The 18,911-nt window shown below is 56.6% G+C and overlaps 2 protein-coding genes across 5 annotated transcripts; both read left to right on the forward strand.

The window, feature by feature from the left end:
• The first annotated feature begins 4,587 nt into the window (after nucleotides 1-4,587).
• Nucleotides 4,588-8,440, forward strand: ZNF358 (zinc finger protein 358). 4 transcript variants are annotated; one of them, XM_037824364.1, is made up of 3 exons: nucleotides 4,588-4,628; nucleotides 6,299-6,401; nucleotides 6,652-8,440. In XM_037824364.1, exons 2-3 carry the CDS (start codon nucleotides 6,329-6,331, stop codon nucleotides 8,361-8,363), a joined length of 1,785 nt encoding a protein of 594 aa, XP_037680292.1. In that variant the 5' UTR covers nucleotides 4,588-4,628; nucleotides 6,299-6,328; the 3' UTR covers nucleotides 8,364-8,440. The 4 variants fall into 4 exon arrangements, with proteins under 4 accessions (XP_037680292.1, XP_037680294.1, XP_037680291.1 ...); XM_037824366.1 differs by lacking the exon at nucleotides 4,588-4,628 and adding an exon at nucleotides 4,738-5,210; XM_037824365.1 differs by lacking the exon at nucleotides 4,588-4,628 and adding an exon at nucleotides 5,234-6,148.
• A 1,635-nt stretch (nucleotides 8,441-10,075) lies between these two features.
• MCOLN1 (mucolipin TRP cation channel 1) lies at nucleotides 10,076-18,749 on the forward strand. Its single transcript, XM_037824348.1, has 14 exons — nucleotides 10,076-10,232; nucleotides 12,062-12,267; nucleotides 13,062-13,229; nucleotides 13,308-13,464; nucleotides 13,869-13,977; nucleotides 14,267-14,363; nucleotides 14,570-14,669; nucleotides 14,901-15,007; nucleotides 15,130-15,279; nucleotides 15,421-15,522; nucleotides 15,845-15,967; nucleotides 16,387-16,602; nucleotides 18,266-18,396; nucleotides 18,522-18,749. Exons 1-14 carry the CDS (start codon nucleotides 10,202-10,204, stop codon nucleotides 18,556-18,558), a joined length of 1,734 nt encoding a protein of 577 aa, XP_037680276.1. The 5' UTR covers nucleotides 10,076-10,201; the 3' UTR covers nucleotides 18,559-18,749.
• Nucleotides 18,750-18,911: the final 162 nt, after the last annotated feature.

Below are 18,911 nucleotides of genomic sequence, written 5' to 3' on the forward strand. Positions count from 1 at the left end.
GGGTGACTGGCTCCCAGGTCAGAGCTGGTTGAGAGGGTGGGGGACAAATTGCTGAAAGCCATCAGGATATGACAGGGGTATAAGTATCAAGCCGAGAACAAAATAAAAGAGTCAAAATAGGGGCACAGGGTGGGGCCCAGAGCCCATGTGACCGGGCTTAGCAAACCTGTCAAGAACCAGCACCTTGGACAGTGCCCCCACTTTGAAGTCCTGAGTTTGATGAAGTCAGAACCAAGAAGCCCATTCTGTCTGAGGTAAGATGGACCTTGGTGGCCAGGCCTGGGAATGGCCTGTATAGACGGTTGAGATACAGTTCCAACAAATGGATATGGTTTATCGGTTCTGACTATCTGATCCTTCAAAGACCAAAGACTCAACCCAGTAGACCACCAAAAGCCAGCCTCTCAAGCCTGGACAGAGCAGTTCTTCAAGGGCACATTGTCATTTCTCCAGGAAGGATAAGAGTCCAGCCTTGGGCCCTATGGGACAAAATTGCCCTTGTGGCCACGTTCACAGTATCCGCATTGACTATGAGTGGGTCTTCTGGCTGCAGAACACCTCTTCTGCTTTCTTCCTCTAAAAATGTTTACAACATGCCTCTGAGTTACCTCACAATGAACCAAGGTTTCTCAATCTCCACACGATTGACATTTTGGGTCAGATAATTCTTGGCGGGTGTGTGTGTGTGTGTGTGTGTGTGTCTGTGTGTGTGTGTCCTATGCATTGTAGGATGTTTAGCAGCATCTCTGTCCTCTACTCACTCACCGGATGCCAGTAGCAGCCCTCCTCCGAGTTGTGACAACTAAATACGTCTCCAGACATTGCCTGGGCTCCTGATTGAGAACCACTGAGATAAACCCATCCTAGAATGATTGCCAAGACAAAATCAGGCTACACTAATGAAGCTGGTCTGTGCATTGACCAGGCAACCTTGACAAAAAGGCTTTTCCTTTTTTTTTTTTTTTTTTGCTTTGCCTGCCAGGAAACTCATAAAATTTACCTTGATTTTTCAGTTCCATGTAGCTCCAGTTGCAGGATTATTTGTTCTCCTTCCTGGTTCTATGAATGCTTTAAAGCAGCCCAGATACCAAATGTGAAATAGCAGTAGGAATTACAAGGAGGCAGATTTCAGCAAAACTTGAAGCATTTTCTAACCATGGTATTGACCAGCCTTGAGATGGGTTGCTAGGGTCACTGGAAATGTTTAATTAGGGCAGAAAGACACTGTACCAGAATGATGATGACAGTTACTTCATGGATTTATGTCTATTGCTCCTGTACCCACTCCACAGAAAAAGCATGTCAGGTGAACTATAAAAACCAAAGAACCTTATGAAATAAGACATAAAATAGGATTGAACATGGGAAAACAGATTAATATTTAAAGGAAAGAAATTTTGTCAATGGTAAGCATCATCCAAGAGGAGAATTCAGACCTGATACTTACCTGTGTTTCTGTCCTTGGGCATGAAGTTCCACACTCGCACCCTTAGTTTCCTCATCTGTAAGATGAGGATGGTAATAGTTCCTCCTTCATAGGATGGGCAAGAGGATTAGTAAAATATGCATGTGCAATGCTTAGAGCAGTGCCTGGTACTTGGCTAGCTCAATAAATGGTGCCTGACATTTTGTTAATGTCTTAAGTGATTTTTATTGCAAGTAACAGAAACCCAGCTCTATCCAACTGAAGGAGAAAAGGTTTTTACTGGCTTTGAAACAAAATCTGGAATTAGGTCTAACATCAAGCATGGCTGGCTCCCTATCAGGACTCTGTCTCCCTTTGTCATCTCTCAGTCCTGTCCCTCCAAGCTGTGGCAAAGGGTGCTGCTAGTAGCTCCACTCCTTATGAATAAGTCTTCAAAGGAAGGAGGGGGTTTTCTCCTTACCTCAGCCCCATGTCAAAATTTAAGGAACACTCTGATTGGCCCTTTTGAGTCACATGCCCAAACGTGAACCAGTCACCCTCCTCAGGGGGATGGAGTACTATGATTAGATGGCCCAGCTCACTAGCCCACCCCTGGGTGATTTGGTGCCGGCAGACCAAATCACCAGGACCTGCGAGTCTGGAGCCCAACTTTGTCTTCTAGCAACAGACCTAGGCCTCCCCATTCCCTTAGCATCTATCTTGCCCCAGGATTCAATCTGCAGTGTGGAGAGGCTCAGTAAATGGGCTCTTTCCAAGGAGGGTAACTGTTAACCTTTGTAGACAAGGAGTATTCAGTGTTTGAGAGTCACCTGGGTGTCAAGTGCTTCCTAGTTCCTCTAGTTCTCTAGGGAGCCCTATTCACTTATTAGTCCCTGTATCTTGTGGCCCTAACCCTCTACCCTACCTTTGCTTAGCCAATTCCACATTTTAAGTTCTTTCTCTCAATACCTTCCCCATTCAATACTAATTTCTAAATCAGTCAAGACTATCATGGATGCACGAGATAGAAACCCACTAAAACCAGCTTAAGCACCAAGGAAATGCATTGGCTTGTGGTACTGGAAAGAGTGAGGGCTTCTGGCTTCAGATATGGCTTTCTGATGCTCACCCGTGCATCTTGGGGTAGACTGGCCTCAGTCTGCAGACTGTTCTTCCAGACAACTGGGGGGGGGGGATAGTAGAGGGAGGATCAAGCCCCTCCAGCTCATGAAACCAGAGGAAGAATGAGACCCTCAGCTTGCTTGCATCACATTTTCATCCCAGACTCAATTATTGTGGCCAGGGGATGATGGGCTTCTCTGATAAGTCCAGGGTGCTTGGTAGTGTTAGACACATGTCCATCTGGGGTAGTGGAAGGAAGTTCCACAAAGGAAAAACAGGGTGCTATTAGCAGAAGGCAGACATAAACAACAGATGTCATAAATATTCCTTTAACGGGAGCATACCAGAGGAGGCAGGAAGAAGCACCAATAATGGAATCCAAATGAAGTCACAGATTGCTCTCATCTGCTGTGGGCTCCACAGAGAAATGGACAGCAGGTCTTAGGCCATAAACGCAACAGAGATCTAGAAGGTTCAGGAAGAAAGAAAAGGAAATTCCTGAGACCTCGTTTGCTCAGGGTTGTACTGCAGGTGCATGGTATCAAAACACACCTGCCAAAGACAATCAGCAACATACCTATAGGCAAAAATGTTGGGTTCATTTAGCTTGCCCCAGCAAGGGGCATACATTGGGGAACCAGGGGCAGCTCTGTAAGAGGGGTTTGAGGAGAGCTTCTTAAAGGATTTAGGCTTGTGCTGAGTGGTTTAAGGAGTCTGGAAGACATATAAGCAGTTCTCAGTTGGTGCTGTCAGGAAGCAGGGGCAGACTGGCATTTGGGTGATTTTGACCTCAGAGGCAGGAAGACGAGAGGAGGTCCTGGAGCTGCTGTTGGTAAGCAGCAGTGGTGGTGGGTACTTGGGTTCATCGGGACAAGGGGATGTGTATTCATCTGTGTTGTTGCAAGTGTCCTTGCCTCTATCTTAGTTCAGACATGCTCACAGAGTGGCCTTGTCTCATCATCATTTATGTTTTGTGGCTGTTGTTTATGTGCAGTGAAGAACATCATGGACCAGCTGCCAGCTGCTGGGGCTGTTTGTTCTCTTTCTCCCTCTCTCTCTCTCTCTCTGGGGATCTGGGTCTCCAGGCAAAGTGTGCCCAGAGTCCTTCCCAGTCCTGGCCTGGGGTTCTCCGGAAATCATCCAGGGAGCGCCAGGCACGCGGAGTCAACCAGAGACAGCAGTGACCTGCCATCTGGGTAGGAGGATGGAAACACTAAGGGAGGGTACCCCAAGCTCTGTTCCTTGACGGATGTGAAAGGATGTGCCCCCCAAAATGGTTGTGGGTTCCATGATCCAAAAACTTTGAGAAATGCTGGGTAAAGCAAAGATAAAACACGTTTTCAAAGTATAGGGCTTATCAGAGCCTTGCCTGGCCTTATGAGCATTGCGAGTCTGCGAGAGAGATATACTCTGGTGGTTTTTGAACAAAGAGTTGGAGACGTGGGCAGGAGGCAGAGACGGGGGGTGGGTGGGGTGGGTGGGGGTGGGCAGAGAGAGAGAGAGAGAGAGGGAACACAGAGATAGAAGAAGAGAGGGCCAGAAGCAGGGAATGGGACAGCAGCAGAGGCAAAGGGAGACTGAAATAGGGAGAGGGACAGAAATAGATAAGGACAGCGAGAGTGATGGAGGGACCGGTAGAGAAAGCGACAGGGACAGAGGTAGAGACTGAAAGGAGAGAGGTACAGAAATAGACATAGACGGGGACAGAGAAAGGCACAGGGATAGAGACCCACAGACAAGGCTAGAGACAGAGAGGCGCAGAAGTCGAGAGAGACGCCAGGGAGAGACAGAGGGACACGGCCAGGGCAGCGCAGACAAAGGCGCGGTCGCGCGGCCGGGCCGGCCGGGCCGGGACAAAGGCTGGCCCGGGGGGCGGGGGCAGCGATGGCGACGGCGGCGGCGGGCGCGGGCGAACTACAAGTCCCAGCAGCTCCCGCTGCGGCCCTCGGCCAGCCCCTCTCGCTCCCCGGGAGCGCCTGGCGGGGCCGCTGGGCCGAGGGGGCCGCCGGCGGGGCTGGCGGGCGGGGGGCTTCCTGCAAGCCCGGGGGGCGCCGGCGGCCGGCGTGGGCGCGGCGGGCCGGGCAGGGGCGAGGGGCGCCGGGTGAGTGTCCCCGCGAGCGGGTCGGGCCGGGCGGGGGCCTGGGGGAGGGCGGGTGAGGGGCCCTGGCGCGGGGCGAGGCCCGGGGCGACCCCCATTCGCCCCCCGCCCCGCGCGCCGCCTCCCCCAGCCCGGGAGAGCCGAGTCGCGAGCTGCGATGAGGAGGGGGCCGCGCGGCCCGAGGGCCTGGCGTGCTCGTTCCGCTGCTGCGTCCTGAGGGGAGGGCCTCGCGGGAGGCTGGAAGTCTGAGTGGGGAGGGAACCGGGCCACCCTCCAGTCACGGGGTCCGGAGTTCAGGATGCCCCCTCCCCAGAAGGCGATCCAGACGCCCCCCAGGAACCCAGGAGGGGGCCCAGGTATTGTCCCTCCAGTCTCCAGCCTTGGGGTCCACAGTTCAGAAGGCCCCTTTCCCAGGAGGTGATCCAGGAGTCCACCTGCGCCCCTGCCCCCCCCCCCCCAATCCAGGAGGGGCCCCGGGTATTGTCCTGCCATCTTCCATCCTAGGGTCCAGAGTTCAGAAGGCCCTTTCTTCAAGTAGTGGTCCAGGGGTCCTCCTGCCCTCCAGGAACCCAAGAAGGGCTCCAGGTATTTCTCCTTCCACCTTCCAGCTAAGAGATCTGGAGTCCAGGAGGCCCCTTTCCTCAGGGTGTGATCCAAGGGTACCCCTGTGACCCAGGAACCCTGAAGGGGACCCAGATATCGTTTCCCACATTCCCCAACTGTGGGGTCTGTGGTTGAGGAGTTCCAGCCAGAAACCTCACCGCTCTGTTTGCTTACCCACTCCCAGTTATGGGGTGTGGGGTGCAGGGTGAACCCCTCCCCAGGAAGGGAGCCAGAGGTCTCTCTGCCCCCCAACCCCCAGCCAGGGGGTGCGGAGCCCAAGGCATCTCCACTCTGCCAGGTAACATGGAGATCCCCATGCCCCCCAGAAGGGGCCCCAGAGCTGTTGTTTCTCCACCCCCTACCTACTCACCAGCCATGGGGCTGGAGTTCAGGATCTTTCAACCAGGAGGGAATACATAAGTATCCTGACAGCCATCAAAGGGCCCTAGCCATGGGTCTGTTGCTTAGGAATCACCCCTTCCTAGGAAGTGGTCCGGGAGTCCCCCCAGTAACCCAGGAAGGGCCCCAGATGTTATTTCTACTTACCTCCCAGCTAGGGGTTAGAATTCAGAGTCTTCTATCCAATTGAGAAAACAGGTGTACTCTGTCCCCATCTTCCTGGCTATGGGGGCTTACTGCTCTCCCCAAGGGGTCCCACATACCATTTGCCCACCTTCACCTTCTAGCTCTAGGAACTGAGACTCAGTTTCTTCTAGCTAAGAGGGAACACAGATGTTTTGGCATTTATTTACACCTCCCAGCTGTGAGGTCTGGAATCAAGGTGACTCCCTCCCCAAGAGGCAAGCCAGGGACCTTCTACCCTCTCCCAAGGACCCAGGAGAGGTACCATATGTTGTTTGCTCACCACTCTCATACCTCAGCCATAGGCTCCCGAGTTCGGGATGCCCCGTCTCTAGAAGGTAAGCCAGAGTTCCATGCTCCACTAGGAACCCCCAAATATGCCACCCTGTTATGGGGCAGAGACTCAGGCTGGGTGCTCAGGAGCAAACAGGAACGCTGACACCCCATCCAGTTGAGGGCATTGGAATGGAGGACTCTCCCCTCCACAGGACCCAAGCTTCCCACGAGAGGAGCCCAGGATGGAGAGAGGGGCAGAGCCGTGGAGCTGGGCATTGGAGACCTCAAGCACCAGGTCCCGTGACTTCCACCCAGGTGCGGGGCTGAGAGGGGAGGGTCCTGCCGTGTCCCACCGGGAGCCCTTTTCTCCCTGTCCTGGCTGGGACTGGTTGGAAAGCTCCCTGAGTTCTGGGTCAAGGGAAGGATCTACCTGTTGGCAGGTGTGGGTTCTGGGGTGGGGCCTGTCCTCCTCTCCTATCTCCTGCCCAGGCTCCAAAAGAGACCCACTGTTCCCCAGAACCTAGCTCACCCCATCTCCCCACCCCACTCTGGCATTGACCTGTAGATCGTGCCCCAGAAGCAGCCGGCTCATTGAAGCCTGGGATGCGGCGCTCAGTCCTGGTCAGGAACCCAGGCCACAAAGGCATGAAGCCTGTTTACCAAGAGCTTGACTCCGATTCTGAGACCCTGGACCCCAACCCGGAAGACCCGGAGCCTGAGCCGGAAGACCTCACCACTGTCTCGGAAGACGTGGACCCCAGCTATGAGGATCTCGAGCCCGTCTCCGAGGATCTGGACCTGGAGGCTGAAGCTCCAGGCTCCATCGTGGGGAACCCTGACTCGGGCCCCCAAGATCTTGACCCCATGTCTTCAAGTTCTGACCTCGACCCAGATGTCATCGGCCCTGTCCCCCTGGTTCTTGACCCTAACAGCGATACCCTCAGCCCCCCTGCCCCAGACCTGGACCCTGTCTCGTCCGGCCTTACTGCCACCTCCGAGGTCCTGGCCACCAGCCCCGCCGTGCTCCCAGCCCCGGCCAGCCCGCCCCGTCCCTTCTCCTGTCCCGACTGCGGGCGAGCCTTCCGCCGCAGCTCAGGGCTGAGCCAGCACCGCCGCACCCACAGTGGCGAGAAGCCGTACCGGTGCCCCGACTGCGGCAAGTCCTTCAGCCATGGCGCCACGCTGGCCCAGCACCGCGGCATCCACACCGGGGCCAGGCCGTACCAGTGCGCGGCCTGCGGCAAGGCCTTCGGGTGGCGCTCCACGCTGCTGAAGCACCGCAGCAGCCACAGCGGAGAGAAGCCGCACCACTGCCCAGTGTGCGGCAAGGCCTTCGGGCACGGCTCGCTGCTAGCGCAGCATCTGCGCACGCACGGCGGCCCGCGGCCCCACAAGTGCCCGGTGTGCGCCAAGGGCTTCGGGCAGGGCTCGGCGCTGCTCAAGCACCTGCGCACGCACACGGGCGAGCGGCCCTACCCGTGTCCGCAGTGCGGCAAGGCCTTCGGGCAAAGCTCGGCACTGCTGCAGCACCAGCGCACGCACACGGCCGAGCGCCCGTACCGCTGCCCCCACTGCGGCAAGGCCTTCGGGCAGAGCTCCAACTTGCAGCACCACCTGCGCATCCACACGGGCGAGCGGCCGTACGCCTGCCCCCACTGCTCCAAGGCCTTTGGGCAGAGCTCGGCGCTGCTGCAGCATCTGCACGTGCATTCTGGCGAGCGCCCCTACCGCTGCCAGTTGTGCGGCAAGGCCTTCGGGCAAGCCTCCAGCCTCACCAAGCACAAACGCGTGCACGAGGGCGCAGCGGCGGCGGCTGCGGCAGCTGCAGCCGCCGCGGCTGCCGGCCTGGGCCTGGGGCCTGGTCTGAACCCGGTGTCTGTGTTGAGGCCAGGCCAGGTCTCTCTCCTAGGCCCTGACACTGTCTCCTTGCTGGGCTCCGGCCTTGGCCTCAGCCCTGGTCCCAGCTCTGGCCTTGGCTCTGACCCTGGCTCCAGGCTGGGCTCCCTTCCAAATCCCAGCCCCAAACCCAGTCCTGATCCCGTCCAATCTTCTGGCCCCGAGGCTGCCCTTGACACTCATCCTGACCTTGTGCCCAGCCCCGACCAGGAATCGGGTTCCGGCTCTAACCCTGATCTTGTGTCCAGTTCCATCCCCAACCCTGAGTCCCGTCTTGACCCTGGCTCTCCCACCCATGATGCTGTCAGCCCAGCCCTCCCTCCTGGTGAGAACCTGGAGTGGGTAGAGGAGCAAGGGGCACTGCTGGGGCCCGATGGCTGAAGGGGGTGCCAGCCTCCACGGGGGCCTGGGGAAGTTGTGTGTTGTGATGTTAGTAAAATCCTCCCACTGCCGTCTGGCTCAGTGTCGTGGCTCGCCTTTTGCTTGTTCTCCCTTGCTCAGGAGAGATGGGAGGGTATGGCTTGAGCCAGTCTTGCATTTGGGACCCAAATGTCCTGGCTTCCTCCCTGGGCCCCGGAGCCACATCTGTTGGGCTTCTCAGCTCCCCACACAATGTTTCACACTGATCCATGCCAGCAGCCACCACTCTGCGGCCCTAGGCCTGGCCACTGGCCCCAGTCAGGGGGAGACTCACCCTGCAGCATCCCAGGGCAGGATCGCCTCCCTAAGGACTTTCCACCCAGCCAGTGACTCTACTGATGAGATTTCTGTCATGTTGACAGCTGGTGGACTAATAATGGAGGCTGATAAGAGACTATGAGGGCAGCTTGCCCAATCTGCTCCCCTGATCTACCCCTTCCCCATCTGCTCCCCAAACCTACCCCTTGCCCTTCAAAGCCCACCTCATAGGGACACCCCTGGACAACGGAGGTTGCTCATTATGCATTCAACAAGTATTTGTTGAGTGTGGGGGTGTTGGTGTTGGTGTCTCAGCCATCAAGGAGCTCCAGATATCCAATTCAGCATTTTTTTTTTTAAATTACAGGGTATGGTACTTTCTAGAGGAAGCATAACAGGGCTTCTGATTTAGATAAGCTTTCCCAAGGAAAGATTTTACCATCACAATGGCCACTAACTTAAATGTTTGCCCAGCCTGTACTATGTTCTTGCATTTTCTCATTTGATTCTCCCAACTGTCCCAGGAGGCCAGTACTATGACCCAGCGTCCCCATTTTGCAAATGAAGAAACTGAGACACATGGATCTCTGAAAGATAGAGGTGGTGGCTGGCAATGCCTATATTTAAACTCAGATTGTTTTTAACCATTGCGCCCCAGGGCAAGCACATGCAAAGACCCTGGGGCTACCAGGAGATGAGCTAAGAGGATGAGGTGGGGGGCAGACCATAGGGCATTGGCAGACTGAAGTGGGGAATATGCTTGTCATCCCAGAGCCATGGGAAACCCCAGGTGGGCTCAGGCAGAGGACTCAGGTGAAATATTCTTCGAAGATGCTTCTGGCTGGTGGGTGGAGAGTGGAATGGAGATGGACAGGAGTGGGAGCCAGAGAGTACGGAGGTGACCGCAGCAGTTGTCCAGGCTGGGAATATTGCAGGGCCATAGGGGTGGGGATAAGCAGTCCTATTTGGGATATAATTAGGAATGAAATAGGATCTGTCAATAGTTTTGATGAAAGGGGCAAAAGGGTAGGGAGGAGTTGAGAGTGACTCCCTGCCCCCCACCTTTTCCTGGGAGTTTAGAAGGCTCTGACATGGGGGGGGACGCCTAACATCGCCTGACACTGGACATGGAAGTCACGAGGTTGGCACTGGACGCTGGCCATGACAGTGAGCCAGGCGGTCCCATTCGCTGCTGAACACCGGTCAGAACCAGTCCATCCGCAAGCGATCGCGACAGCTCGGGCAATAGGACCTGGCAGCCGCCTCCAGTCCTCAGATCGCCGGCTGGAGCGCGCATGCGTGCTGCTCCGGCCGGGGTCATCGTTGCGCAGGGGGTGGGGGCCATAGCTGGTCACGTGGCTCCATGGGCGGGGCTGCGAGGAAACACCGCCCTGGTCACGTGACCGCGGGGCGCGGGTCAGCTGACTCGGGTGGGTTTGAAGCGGCGCCGCGAGGTGGCGAGGCCGCAAGTGACAGCGGCGGGCGCTCGGACGCAGGCTGACCCCTTGCGCCCGCCGGCGTCCCGCGCTCCCCGGCCCGGCATGGCAGCCCCGGTGGGCCGGCGCAGCTCAGGTAAGGGTGTGGGTGGCGCCGCGGGCCTCCGAACGCGGGCGGGAGGCCAGCTTCTCTGACCTAGGTTTCCCTTCCTGAACTCCCGTGCTGACTGCTCATCTTCCCCGGGGCGCTTGGAACCTGGGCGGCAGGCGGGCACCAGCTTCTTCGACCTCGGGGGTGGCGTGTCTCCCGACTCCACTTCCTAAACCCAGGCTCTGCTCAGAGTTCCTAAATGCAGGCGGCGGGCGGGCCACCAGCTTCTCCGACTTGGGGCAGAGAGGTTGTCAGGATTTCCGTTCCGAGTCTAGATTCTGTTTGCTCAGCTTTCCCTTTGCTCAGGGAGTGGGCCCCAGCTTCTCCCACCCAAGGCAAATGCTCAGCTTCCCTAAACCCAGGCCTAGGATTGGGGCAGGGAGTTGGGGAATGGAGCGCCTTCTTAAACCCAAGAGACTAGCTCAAATTTCTGCTCTCCAAACCCATGGAAGCTCAGCGTTCCCGAACTCAGGTGGTGGGTGCCGTCTCCACCTCTCATGGGGGAGCCTGGAAGATGGTCCCTTGGTTGGCTTTGACGCTTTTCAGGTGTTCTAGCTGGAAGGGTCTGCGGAAGGTTACCAGTGATCCCAACCAGGAAGGTGAGGCCTGCTTGCTGACTTACCCTCAGACCTCTTGTAACTACCACAACAGTATTCAAACGCCCAAGGGAAGGGACAGGAGTCGGGCCCTCCCTGCATGACAGGTTCTGATAGTGCACACGTTCATCCTCATAGTAGGGTTCTTCAGTGGGGGTGGGGAGTGGGGGTGTGTCAGGGCTCCTGTGACCGGCTGAAACCTTGGGCCTTCCTCTTAGGTTTGTCAGGATGGCAGGAAATAAGCAGTGATCAGAACAGCTCCTGTTTGCTGAAGAATCACTGAGGACTTTCCCTGTTTCCTGTCACTTATTAATTCTCAGAACAGCTTCAAAGTTTCCGCGTCAGGTGTAGACTTTTTATTTCCACTTTTCCAATGAGGAGCCTGAGGCTGGGAACATGTCCAGCATCATCCAACTGGGAAGTGTCAGATTTAGGATTTGGTGCCAGGAGCCCTTGAAGACGATGCTGTCTTAGCTTATAACATAAGGGCAGGGCTGTCGTAACATCCACAGGCACACAGTGAGTCCTCAGCAAACGCATGCTGTTACTTTTATTGTTACTGCCCATCACCCCTTCTCCAGGCCTGTGGCTTGCAAGAGTGTCAGCCAGACAGATCAGGTCCTGAAGAGTGGAAAGGTAATCCTTTGGGTGTCTGTCCCGAGAAAAAAAACCAACAACAACAAAAAAGGGAACGTGGACTGAGTCCTGTGCTCATGTTGGAGGTTGCACTTGTGATAAGACCCAGCTTCTTAAGTTGCCTGTGAGAAGCCAGTGGAGGCAATTCTTTCCTGCCCCACACAGCAGCCAGAGAAATGGTGATGGAGTGTTCTTAACGTTCTCACTACTTACCAAGCCCTGTAATGAATTCTTTGTGAGCATCAAACTCTCAGTCACTGTGTGAGAGATACTTGGTGATGCATTCGACAGTTGAGAGAGCTGAGGCTCAGCAAGGCTTTGCCCAAGCTAGCAAGCAGCTGGGCCAGGAATCAGTTAAAATTCTTTGGATTCCCAAACCTCACCTTTTAATCTCTGAGTAGTACTTCTTTGTTTACCCATCACAGAGTTGTTGTTTTTGTTTTTGCTTTTTTTCTTGGACCTCACAAAGAAGCTGTATCCTGCCTCTCTTGTTGGAGACAGAGGCAGGGAAAGTCATTCTGAGGCAGGTGGGACTGCCCAAGCCCAGGCCTGGTCCCCACTGACTTCTCCCATTTCCTCTAGAGACCGAGCGGCTCCTGACCCCCAGTCCCAACTATGGGACCCAGGCAGGGGCTTCCCCAGCCCCTCCAACCCCACTGGAAGAGGAAGACCTCCGCCGTCGCCTCAAGTACTTCTTCATGAGTCCCTGTGACAAATTTCGTGCCAAGGGCCGCAAACCCTTCAAGCTGATGCTGCAGGTGGTGAAGATCCTGGTGGTCACTGTACAGGTGAGACCCGGCCAGGCGGGGGTCCCAGCGAGTGCCACCCTATGGCCTCTGCTCTCCTTGAAGGAGGCTTTTTGAATAGGAACCTCTCCCTGATCTTGCAGCAGCAGGATAGCTGTGACAGGGTCACTGATTAATCATGAAGCCCTTGGGTCAGAGTCTGTATGCTCTCCTTTTAGCCTCACAACTGCATGTCACCTCCGTTTTAAATATGGTCCACTGAGGCCCAGAAAGGTTAAAGGACTTTTCCAAAGTCATACTGCAGCCAAGCGTGGGATGGTAGGATTGGAAGCTAGGGGTCTTAATGCCGGGTTGACTGTCAATGAGAACTGACCGAGGTGCTGAATGGATAGCCCTGTGCAGGGCTTTGGGAACTCTCAGATGAATCCAACCCAGCCCTTGCCCTAAGGAGCACAGCCTAAGACTCAATAACGGGACTTACTTAGCCCACAGGTTTGGCTTTAGCACAGAGCCTGGCACCTGGTAAACATTTAGTAAACATTAGGTGCTGCCCTCAGAGAGTTGAGTTCCCAACTTATCCTTGCCCTGGGGACATGCAGACATGGTCTTTGCCCTCCTGGAGCGTATGCTGGGGGCCAGGAGAAGGGCAGGATATTAATCAAATACCCATTCAAAGAAATGCAAAGGGGTCCCTGTGTTAGAAGGGTCCTGTCCCACCCCAGTGGAAATCCCTAGAGCCCTCCCTTTCCTCTTCCTCCACTCGTGCCCTGAGGGAGTCTGGGCACCTGTGGGTCCTTGCCTGTGCCAATACCTACCCCTTCCACCCCTCCTGTCAGCTCATCCTGTTTGGGCTCAGCAACCAGCTGGCGGTGACATTCCGGGAAGAGAACACCATTGCCTTCCGGCACCTCTTCCTTCTGGGCTACTCAGATGGGGCAGATGAGACCTTTGCGGCCTACACCCGGGAGCAGCTCTACCAGGCCATCTTCTATGCCGTGGACCAGGTACAGGTGGGCAGAGGCAGGTGAGCACAGGGTCTAGAGTGAGTGGCACTGATGGAGCCTCCCCTTCTCTGCCCACAGTACCTGTTGCTCCCCAATGTGTCGCTGGTCCGCTACGCATACGTGCGGGGTGAGGGTGCTGATGGCTCGGCGCTGGCCCTCTGCCAGAGGTACTACCACCGTGGCCATGTGGACCCAGCCAATGACACCTTTGACATTGACCCAATGGTCATCACTGGTGAGTGGGTAGGGCTTAGCTGTAGGGTACTTGGGCTGCTGGGATTACCATCCCATCTCTGCTCCTCTTTCATCTGTGAGGGGGGTTGCTTCGATAATTAATAATGGACACAAAATGTTCAGCACAACACTTGATGTGTAGAAAGCACTAGGTGTTGTTTTTCAATATTTTTAACACACAAAATGTTTGGGGGCCCACTGAGCACCAGGCCTTAGCGTCTCGGTTGGGAACAAGACAGACCAGTCCCTACCCTGTTGGGGATATAGCAGTTGAACAAACAGGAAATATTTAAGAACAAACTGGGGGAAGTGAAGCAGGGAGAGAGGGGCTGCTGGGGATTCTGAGGAGCCCAGCCTGCACCTCCCATGCCCCCCTGAGGCCCTTCCCTGACTCCCTGTCCTCAGACTGCATCCGGGTGGACCCCCCCGAGCAGCCCCCTCTGTCCCCAGTTGATGACCTCTTCCTCTCGGACAGCAGCTCCAGTTACAGGAACCTCACGCTCAAGTTCCACAAGTACTGCCTGCTCCAGGGGGCTGCTGGAGGGCTGGGTCAGGGTTGGGAGGGTGGCAGGATGCTGGGAGATGGGTGGGTAGGAGGGCATTGCCAGGCCCCTGGCAGCCACTTCCCTGCCAGTGGGGGCAGGGGGCTGCTGTGCTGATTGCTGACACCAGCTGTGTGAGCGCTTCCTCAGCCAGCTTCCTGAATCACTTAGCTGCAGAGTCAGCACAAGGCAGGGGTGCCGGCATGACTGTGGGCCAGGAGGGACCCGCCAAGCCCCTCACCTGAGCCTCCCTCCACCCAGGCTGATCAACGTCACCATCTACTTCCAGCTGAAGACTATCAACCTCCAGAGCCTCATTAACAACGAGATCCCTGACTGCTACACCTTCAGCGTCCTGGTGAGCCCCCAGTGCCACTGGGGTGAGGAGTGTTTGACCTCCTGAGCCCCACGGCTGTGGCTTGGTTGGAGGGCCCCTGGGGACCTTTTGCCAAGGGCAGCATGAGGGCAATGGGGAAGGCTAGGGCTGGGACTGACTGTCCCTCACGCTGGCCTGGGAGCTGCTAAAGTGTCCTCCGCCTCCCTCTGCCTGGACTTGCCCCGCAGATCACGTTTGACAACAAGGCACATAGCGGGCGTATCCCCATCAGCCTGGAGACCCAAGCCCACATCCAGGAGTGTAAGCACCCCAGCGTCTTCAGGCACGGTGAGCCCCCAGCCTCAGATAAGCACTGATCAGGGTGCTTACCCTTCCAGAGTTACCCGTATTCCTTAGAGCCTCAGACTAGTGGTGGTCAGGAGCTCTGGTATCCTCAGGCCTCACGCAACCAGCCCAAAGCAGACCCAGAGAATCCCCAAGTCTCCAGCCTGGCCCATACCTCAACGCTGGCCTCAAGGCTCTGCCAACCCAGCCCTCCCTGCTGCCCCCTCCCTACAGGAGACAACAGCTTCCGGCTCCTGTTTGATGTGGTTGTGATCCTCACCTGCTGCCTGTCCTTCCTGCTGTGTGCCCGCTCGCTGCTGCGCGGCTTCCTGCTGCAGAATGTGAGGCCAGCCTCATGCATTGGGGGGCGGGGGGCCCGCCTTGCCTGGCCCTGGGATGATTGGGGCCAGGGGTGAGGGTCCCGTGCCTGGGACCTGGCCCTCATCCCACCTGCCTTCTGCAGGAGTTTGTAGGGTTCATATGGCGGCAGCGGGGACGGGCAGTTGCCCTGTGGGAACGGCTGGAATTTGTCAATGGCTGGTACATCCTGCTGGTCACCAGCGATGTGCTCACCATCTCAGGCACCATCATGAAAATTGGCATTGAAGCCAAGGTGAGTCCTGCCCAGCCCCTGCCCAGGCCCCTTGGTCTCTTTCCAGATCCTGGCTCCCCTACGCATGGCCTTATCCCCTGGTCCTGTTGTCTGGGCTGGGCCAGGCCAGGTCAGATGGGTTGACACTGCTCCTACCCCCAGAACCTGGCGAGCTACGACATCTGCAGCATCCTCCTGGGCACTTCGACGCTGCTCGTCTGGGTCGGCGTCATCCGCTACCTGACCTTCTTCCACAAGTACAACGTGAGCCTCACGTGCCCGGGCCAGGCCTGGCTGGGGTGAGGCCAGCTCTCTGGGTGGCTGTCCCATCCCCCTGACTCCCATCACACCCTATCCCCAAATGAATCCATCACATACCCAGTACTCACCAGCCCCCAAGTGGCCTTCCTGCCCCCTTCATTCCCAGCTAGCCATGGGGTACCTGCAGACCCCTCAGCATGGCCCTGTGCCTCCTAAGCTCTCACTCGCCCCTGAGGCCACACCAGCCCTGCTCCACTCCATCTGTGGGCCTGTGGTTGACATGGGTTGTGGTCAGGCCCTCAACTACCCCCCTTCCATGTCACAGATCCTCATTGCCACGCTGCGGGTGGCTCTGCCCAGCGTGATGCGCTTCTGCTGCTGCGTGGCTGTCATCTACCTGGGCTATTGTTTCTGCGGCTGGATCGTGTTGGGGCCCTACCATGTGAAGGTAGGGGCTGGCTACAGCTGGGAGGTGCTTGCGGCTCACAGTGGAAGGAGCTAGGTGCCCTGTACCTCGCCTCCCTGCGAGGACATGGGACTGCCTGGCTCCCCTCACTGGAGCCTGCTCCCTAAGCCCTCCGACCTCTGGCAACCCTGTCATGGACGTGATGACAACAAATGGACTGACCTTGACTCCTGGTATCTTCCCAGTACTTCTATTCATTGTGCCCTCTGACTCCTGGTGACCTCAAGTGGTTCTGCCTTGACCTCTGATGATCCTGTCATTGGTCTGAAAACTTTATCATTGATACAGTGACACAAACAGCCCCATTCTGCCTGCTGGTACTCTCCTCACTGTCCCCTCTGACCCTACTATTCCCTTTGAACTCACAATTCCATGACACAACCCCGTCACCCTATTGGCAGTTCCGCTCACTGTCCATGGTGTCCGAATGCCTGTTCTCACTTATCAACGGGGATGACATGTTCGTGACGTTCGCCGCGATGCAGGCACAGCAGGGCCGCAGCAGCCTCGTCTGGCTCTTCTCCCAGCTCTACCTCTATTCCTTCATCAGCCTGTTCATCTACATGGTGCTGAGTCTCTTCATCGCGCTCATCACCGGTGCCTACGACACTATCAAGGTCAGCCCACCCACACTCCCACCCCGGCCTGTTTCCCTGTGTTTCTAACACAAACACACAAAGCCCCAGATCCAACTTTGAGTCCCTTGGGATCTGCCATGAGCTGGATCCCCAGATCCTGGGTGAGGAGAGATCCAGGGATGCAGTGTGAGGATGCGGGAGACTTTTGGTAGGACCTGCAAAGTCAGCGGAGAGGGTGGCCTGGAATTGAAGAGCATCGGGTGTGGTTGGAAGCCTTGCAGTCACAGCAGCCCTGCTGTTCGCACCGTCAGGGCAGGGCTCTGGCCAGGCAGGGTTCCTGTGTCTGTTTTTACCAACAGGGGAAACCAAGCCAAAGAGTTTTAGTAACTTGAACACCCTCAGCTAAGTGGTGGAGCTGGCTTCTACCTGGGACCATCTGATTCCAGAAGCCATGCTCTTAATAAATCCTCTGTCTCGTGGGGTGGCCTGGGCAGGGGCTGTTTGGATCCAGGAAAGGTCCTGCAGACTGCAGGGGTCAGAGGAGAGAGAAAGAGGTCAAAAGGGGCTGTGGGGGTGGCAGGTAGATGTTCACTTAGCAAACATGTCTGAGGGCCTATTGAGGGCACTGCCCTGTGGTGGGCAGTGGGCAACTAGGAAAATCAGGTGCACACAGTTTGTCCAAGGCCAGGGGGTGAGACAGATGATACACAAGCGGGTGGACAGTGACTGACAGGCAAGAGGAGTGAAGGGTGGAAGGTCACGAAGGGATCCCTTGCTATATACTGGTATTAGGGGATGAGTCTGGGAAGGCTTCCAGGATGCCCTATCCAATACAAGCCTCTGGCCACATGTGTTTACATTTTAATATGAATTAAAGTGGATTACAATTAAAAATTCATCTTCTCAATCACACCCTCCACGTGATTTAGTGCCCAAAAGCCAAATGTGGTTAGTGGCTCCCACCTTGGAGAGCCTAGCCATCGAACATTGCTGTCTTCAGAAAATTCTGTCGGACAGCACTGTTCTAGGTTGGAGAGATGGGAGCTGAAGGGAGAGAGCCCCTGGGGAAGGATCAGCAAAAGCAAAACCTTAGTAGCTGGAAAGAGCTTGGAGAGAAGAAGCTACCTCCACAAGGCTGGGAAGGGTTATGTCTTGGCCGACAGCCTGAACATTCTCTCCTGCTGGGCCCTGCCCCATTCTGAATTACTGACAGATGCAGGCCCACCCCCATGCATGGATGGAGCCTTCCCAGACCCACTCCTGTCACTTGAGCCCCGGGAGCCCCTGTGGGCCTTGCTTAGGGACATAGACATCACACACATGCATCAGCCTTGGATGTACAAGCCCAGGCCCTGCTCCAACTGCTGGGCACCACATGCACCCCGTTCACTCACAGACATTAATCTAGAAGCGAGAAGTGAGACTCTGCTCCAGGTGCTGGGGCTGCAGCAGAAGGCACTGGACTGATCAAGATGCAGGGTGTGCATGAGCTCAGGCGTCAGGGAGAAAACCGTGGAGGCATCTGTGGTAACAGCAGGCAGATACAGCATGGCAACTATGAAGGCTTAGAGGTAGGAGCCCTCCCGGCAGTCAGGAGGAAGAACAAGGAGGCTCAGGTGGCTGGAGGGGGGGGCGGGCGATCTCAAGGGCCTTGGCAGAGGGGTGCCCCTTCCATGCTGGGTCATCATGCATCTCTCCCCAGCACCCGGGCAGCACCGGGGCAGAGAAGAGCGAGCTTCAGGCCTACATCGCGCAGTGCCAGGACAGCCCCACCTCTGGCAAGTTCCGCCGGGGGAGCGGCTCAGCCTGCAGCCTTCTCTGCTGTTGCGGCAGGTGCGGTGGGTTGGCGGTGGGGGGTCGGGGACTGAGAAAGGGCACCAGAGGGAACTGCTGCCTTCTCCACCCCCTCCCTCCCCCGGCTCTCCTCCATTTCCTCTTCCCTCCTACCCTTCCTCCAGGGACGCTGCAGAGGAGCAGTCGCTACTAGTGAATTGACGCCGACACCGACTGCGGCTGCCACTGAACGTCAGTCCCCGGGACTGCGGGGTCCCATGCTTATTTATTTTTAGTTTGTTTTTAAGGCCCGGCTCCCTGCTGCGGCCTGCGAGGGCCTCGGCCCGTCGGGTCGGACACTGGGAGTGGGGGGAAAGGGAATGGGGTGGATATTAAATAAAAGGGTAAATAAATGGCTTGTTTTTATTTCTAGCGGGAGGGGCGTTCACTGAGGTCTGCGGACTGCCGCCCCTTTAAGGCGCCGCGGCAGTCGGCAGGGTGGGCGGCGCGAGATCGCCCTGGCCGGGCGGGGGCGGGGCTGCGGCGCGCCCTTTGGCGAGTAATTTAAAGGGGCC

Source organism: Choloepus didactylus (assembly GCF_015220235.1).
Source record: "Choloepus didactylus isolate mChoDid1 chromosome 25 unlocalized genomic scaffold, mChoDid1.pri SUPER_25_unloc2, whole genome shotgun sequence".
NCBI lineage: Eukaryota > Metazoa > Chordata > Mammalia > Pilosa > Megalonychidae > Choloepus > Choloepus didactylus.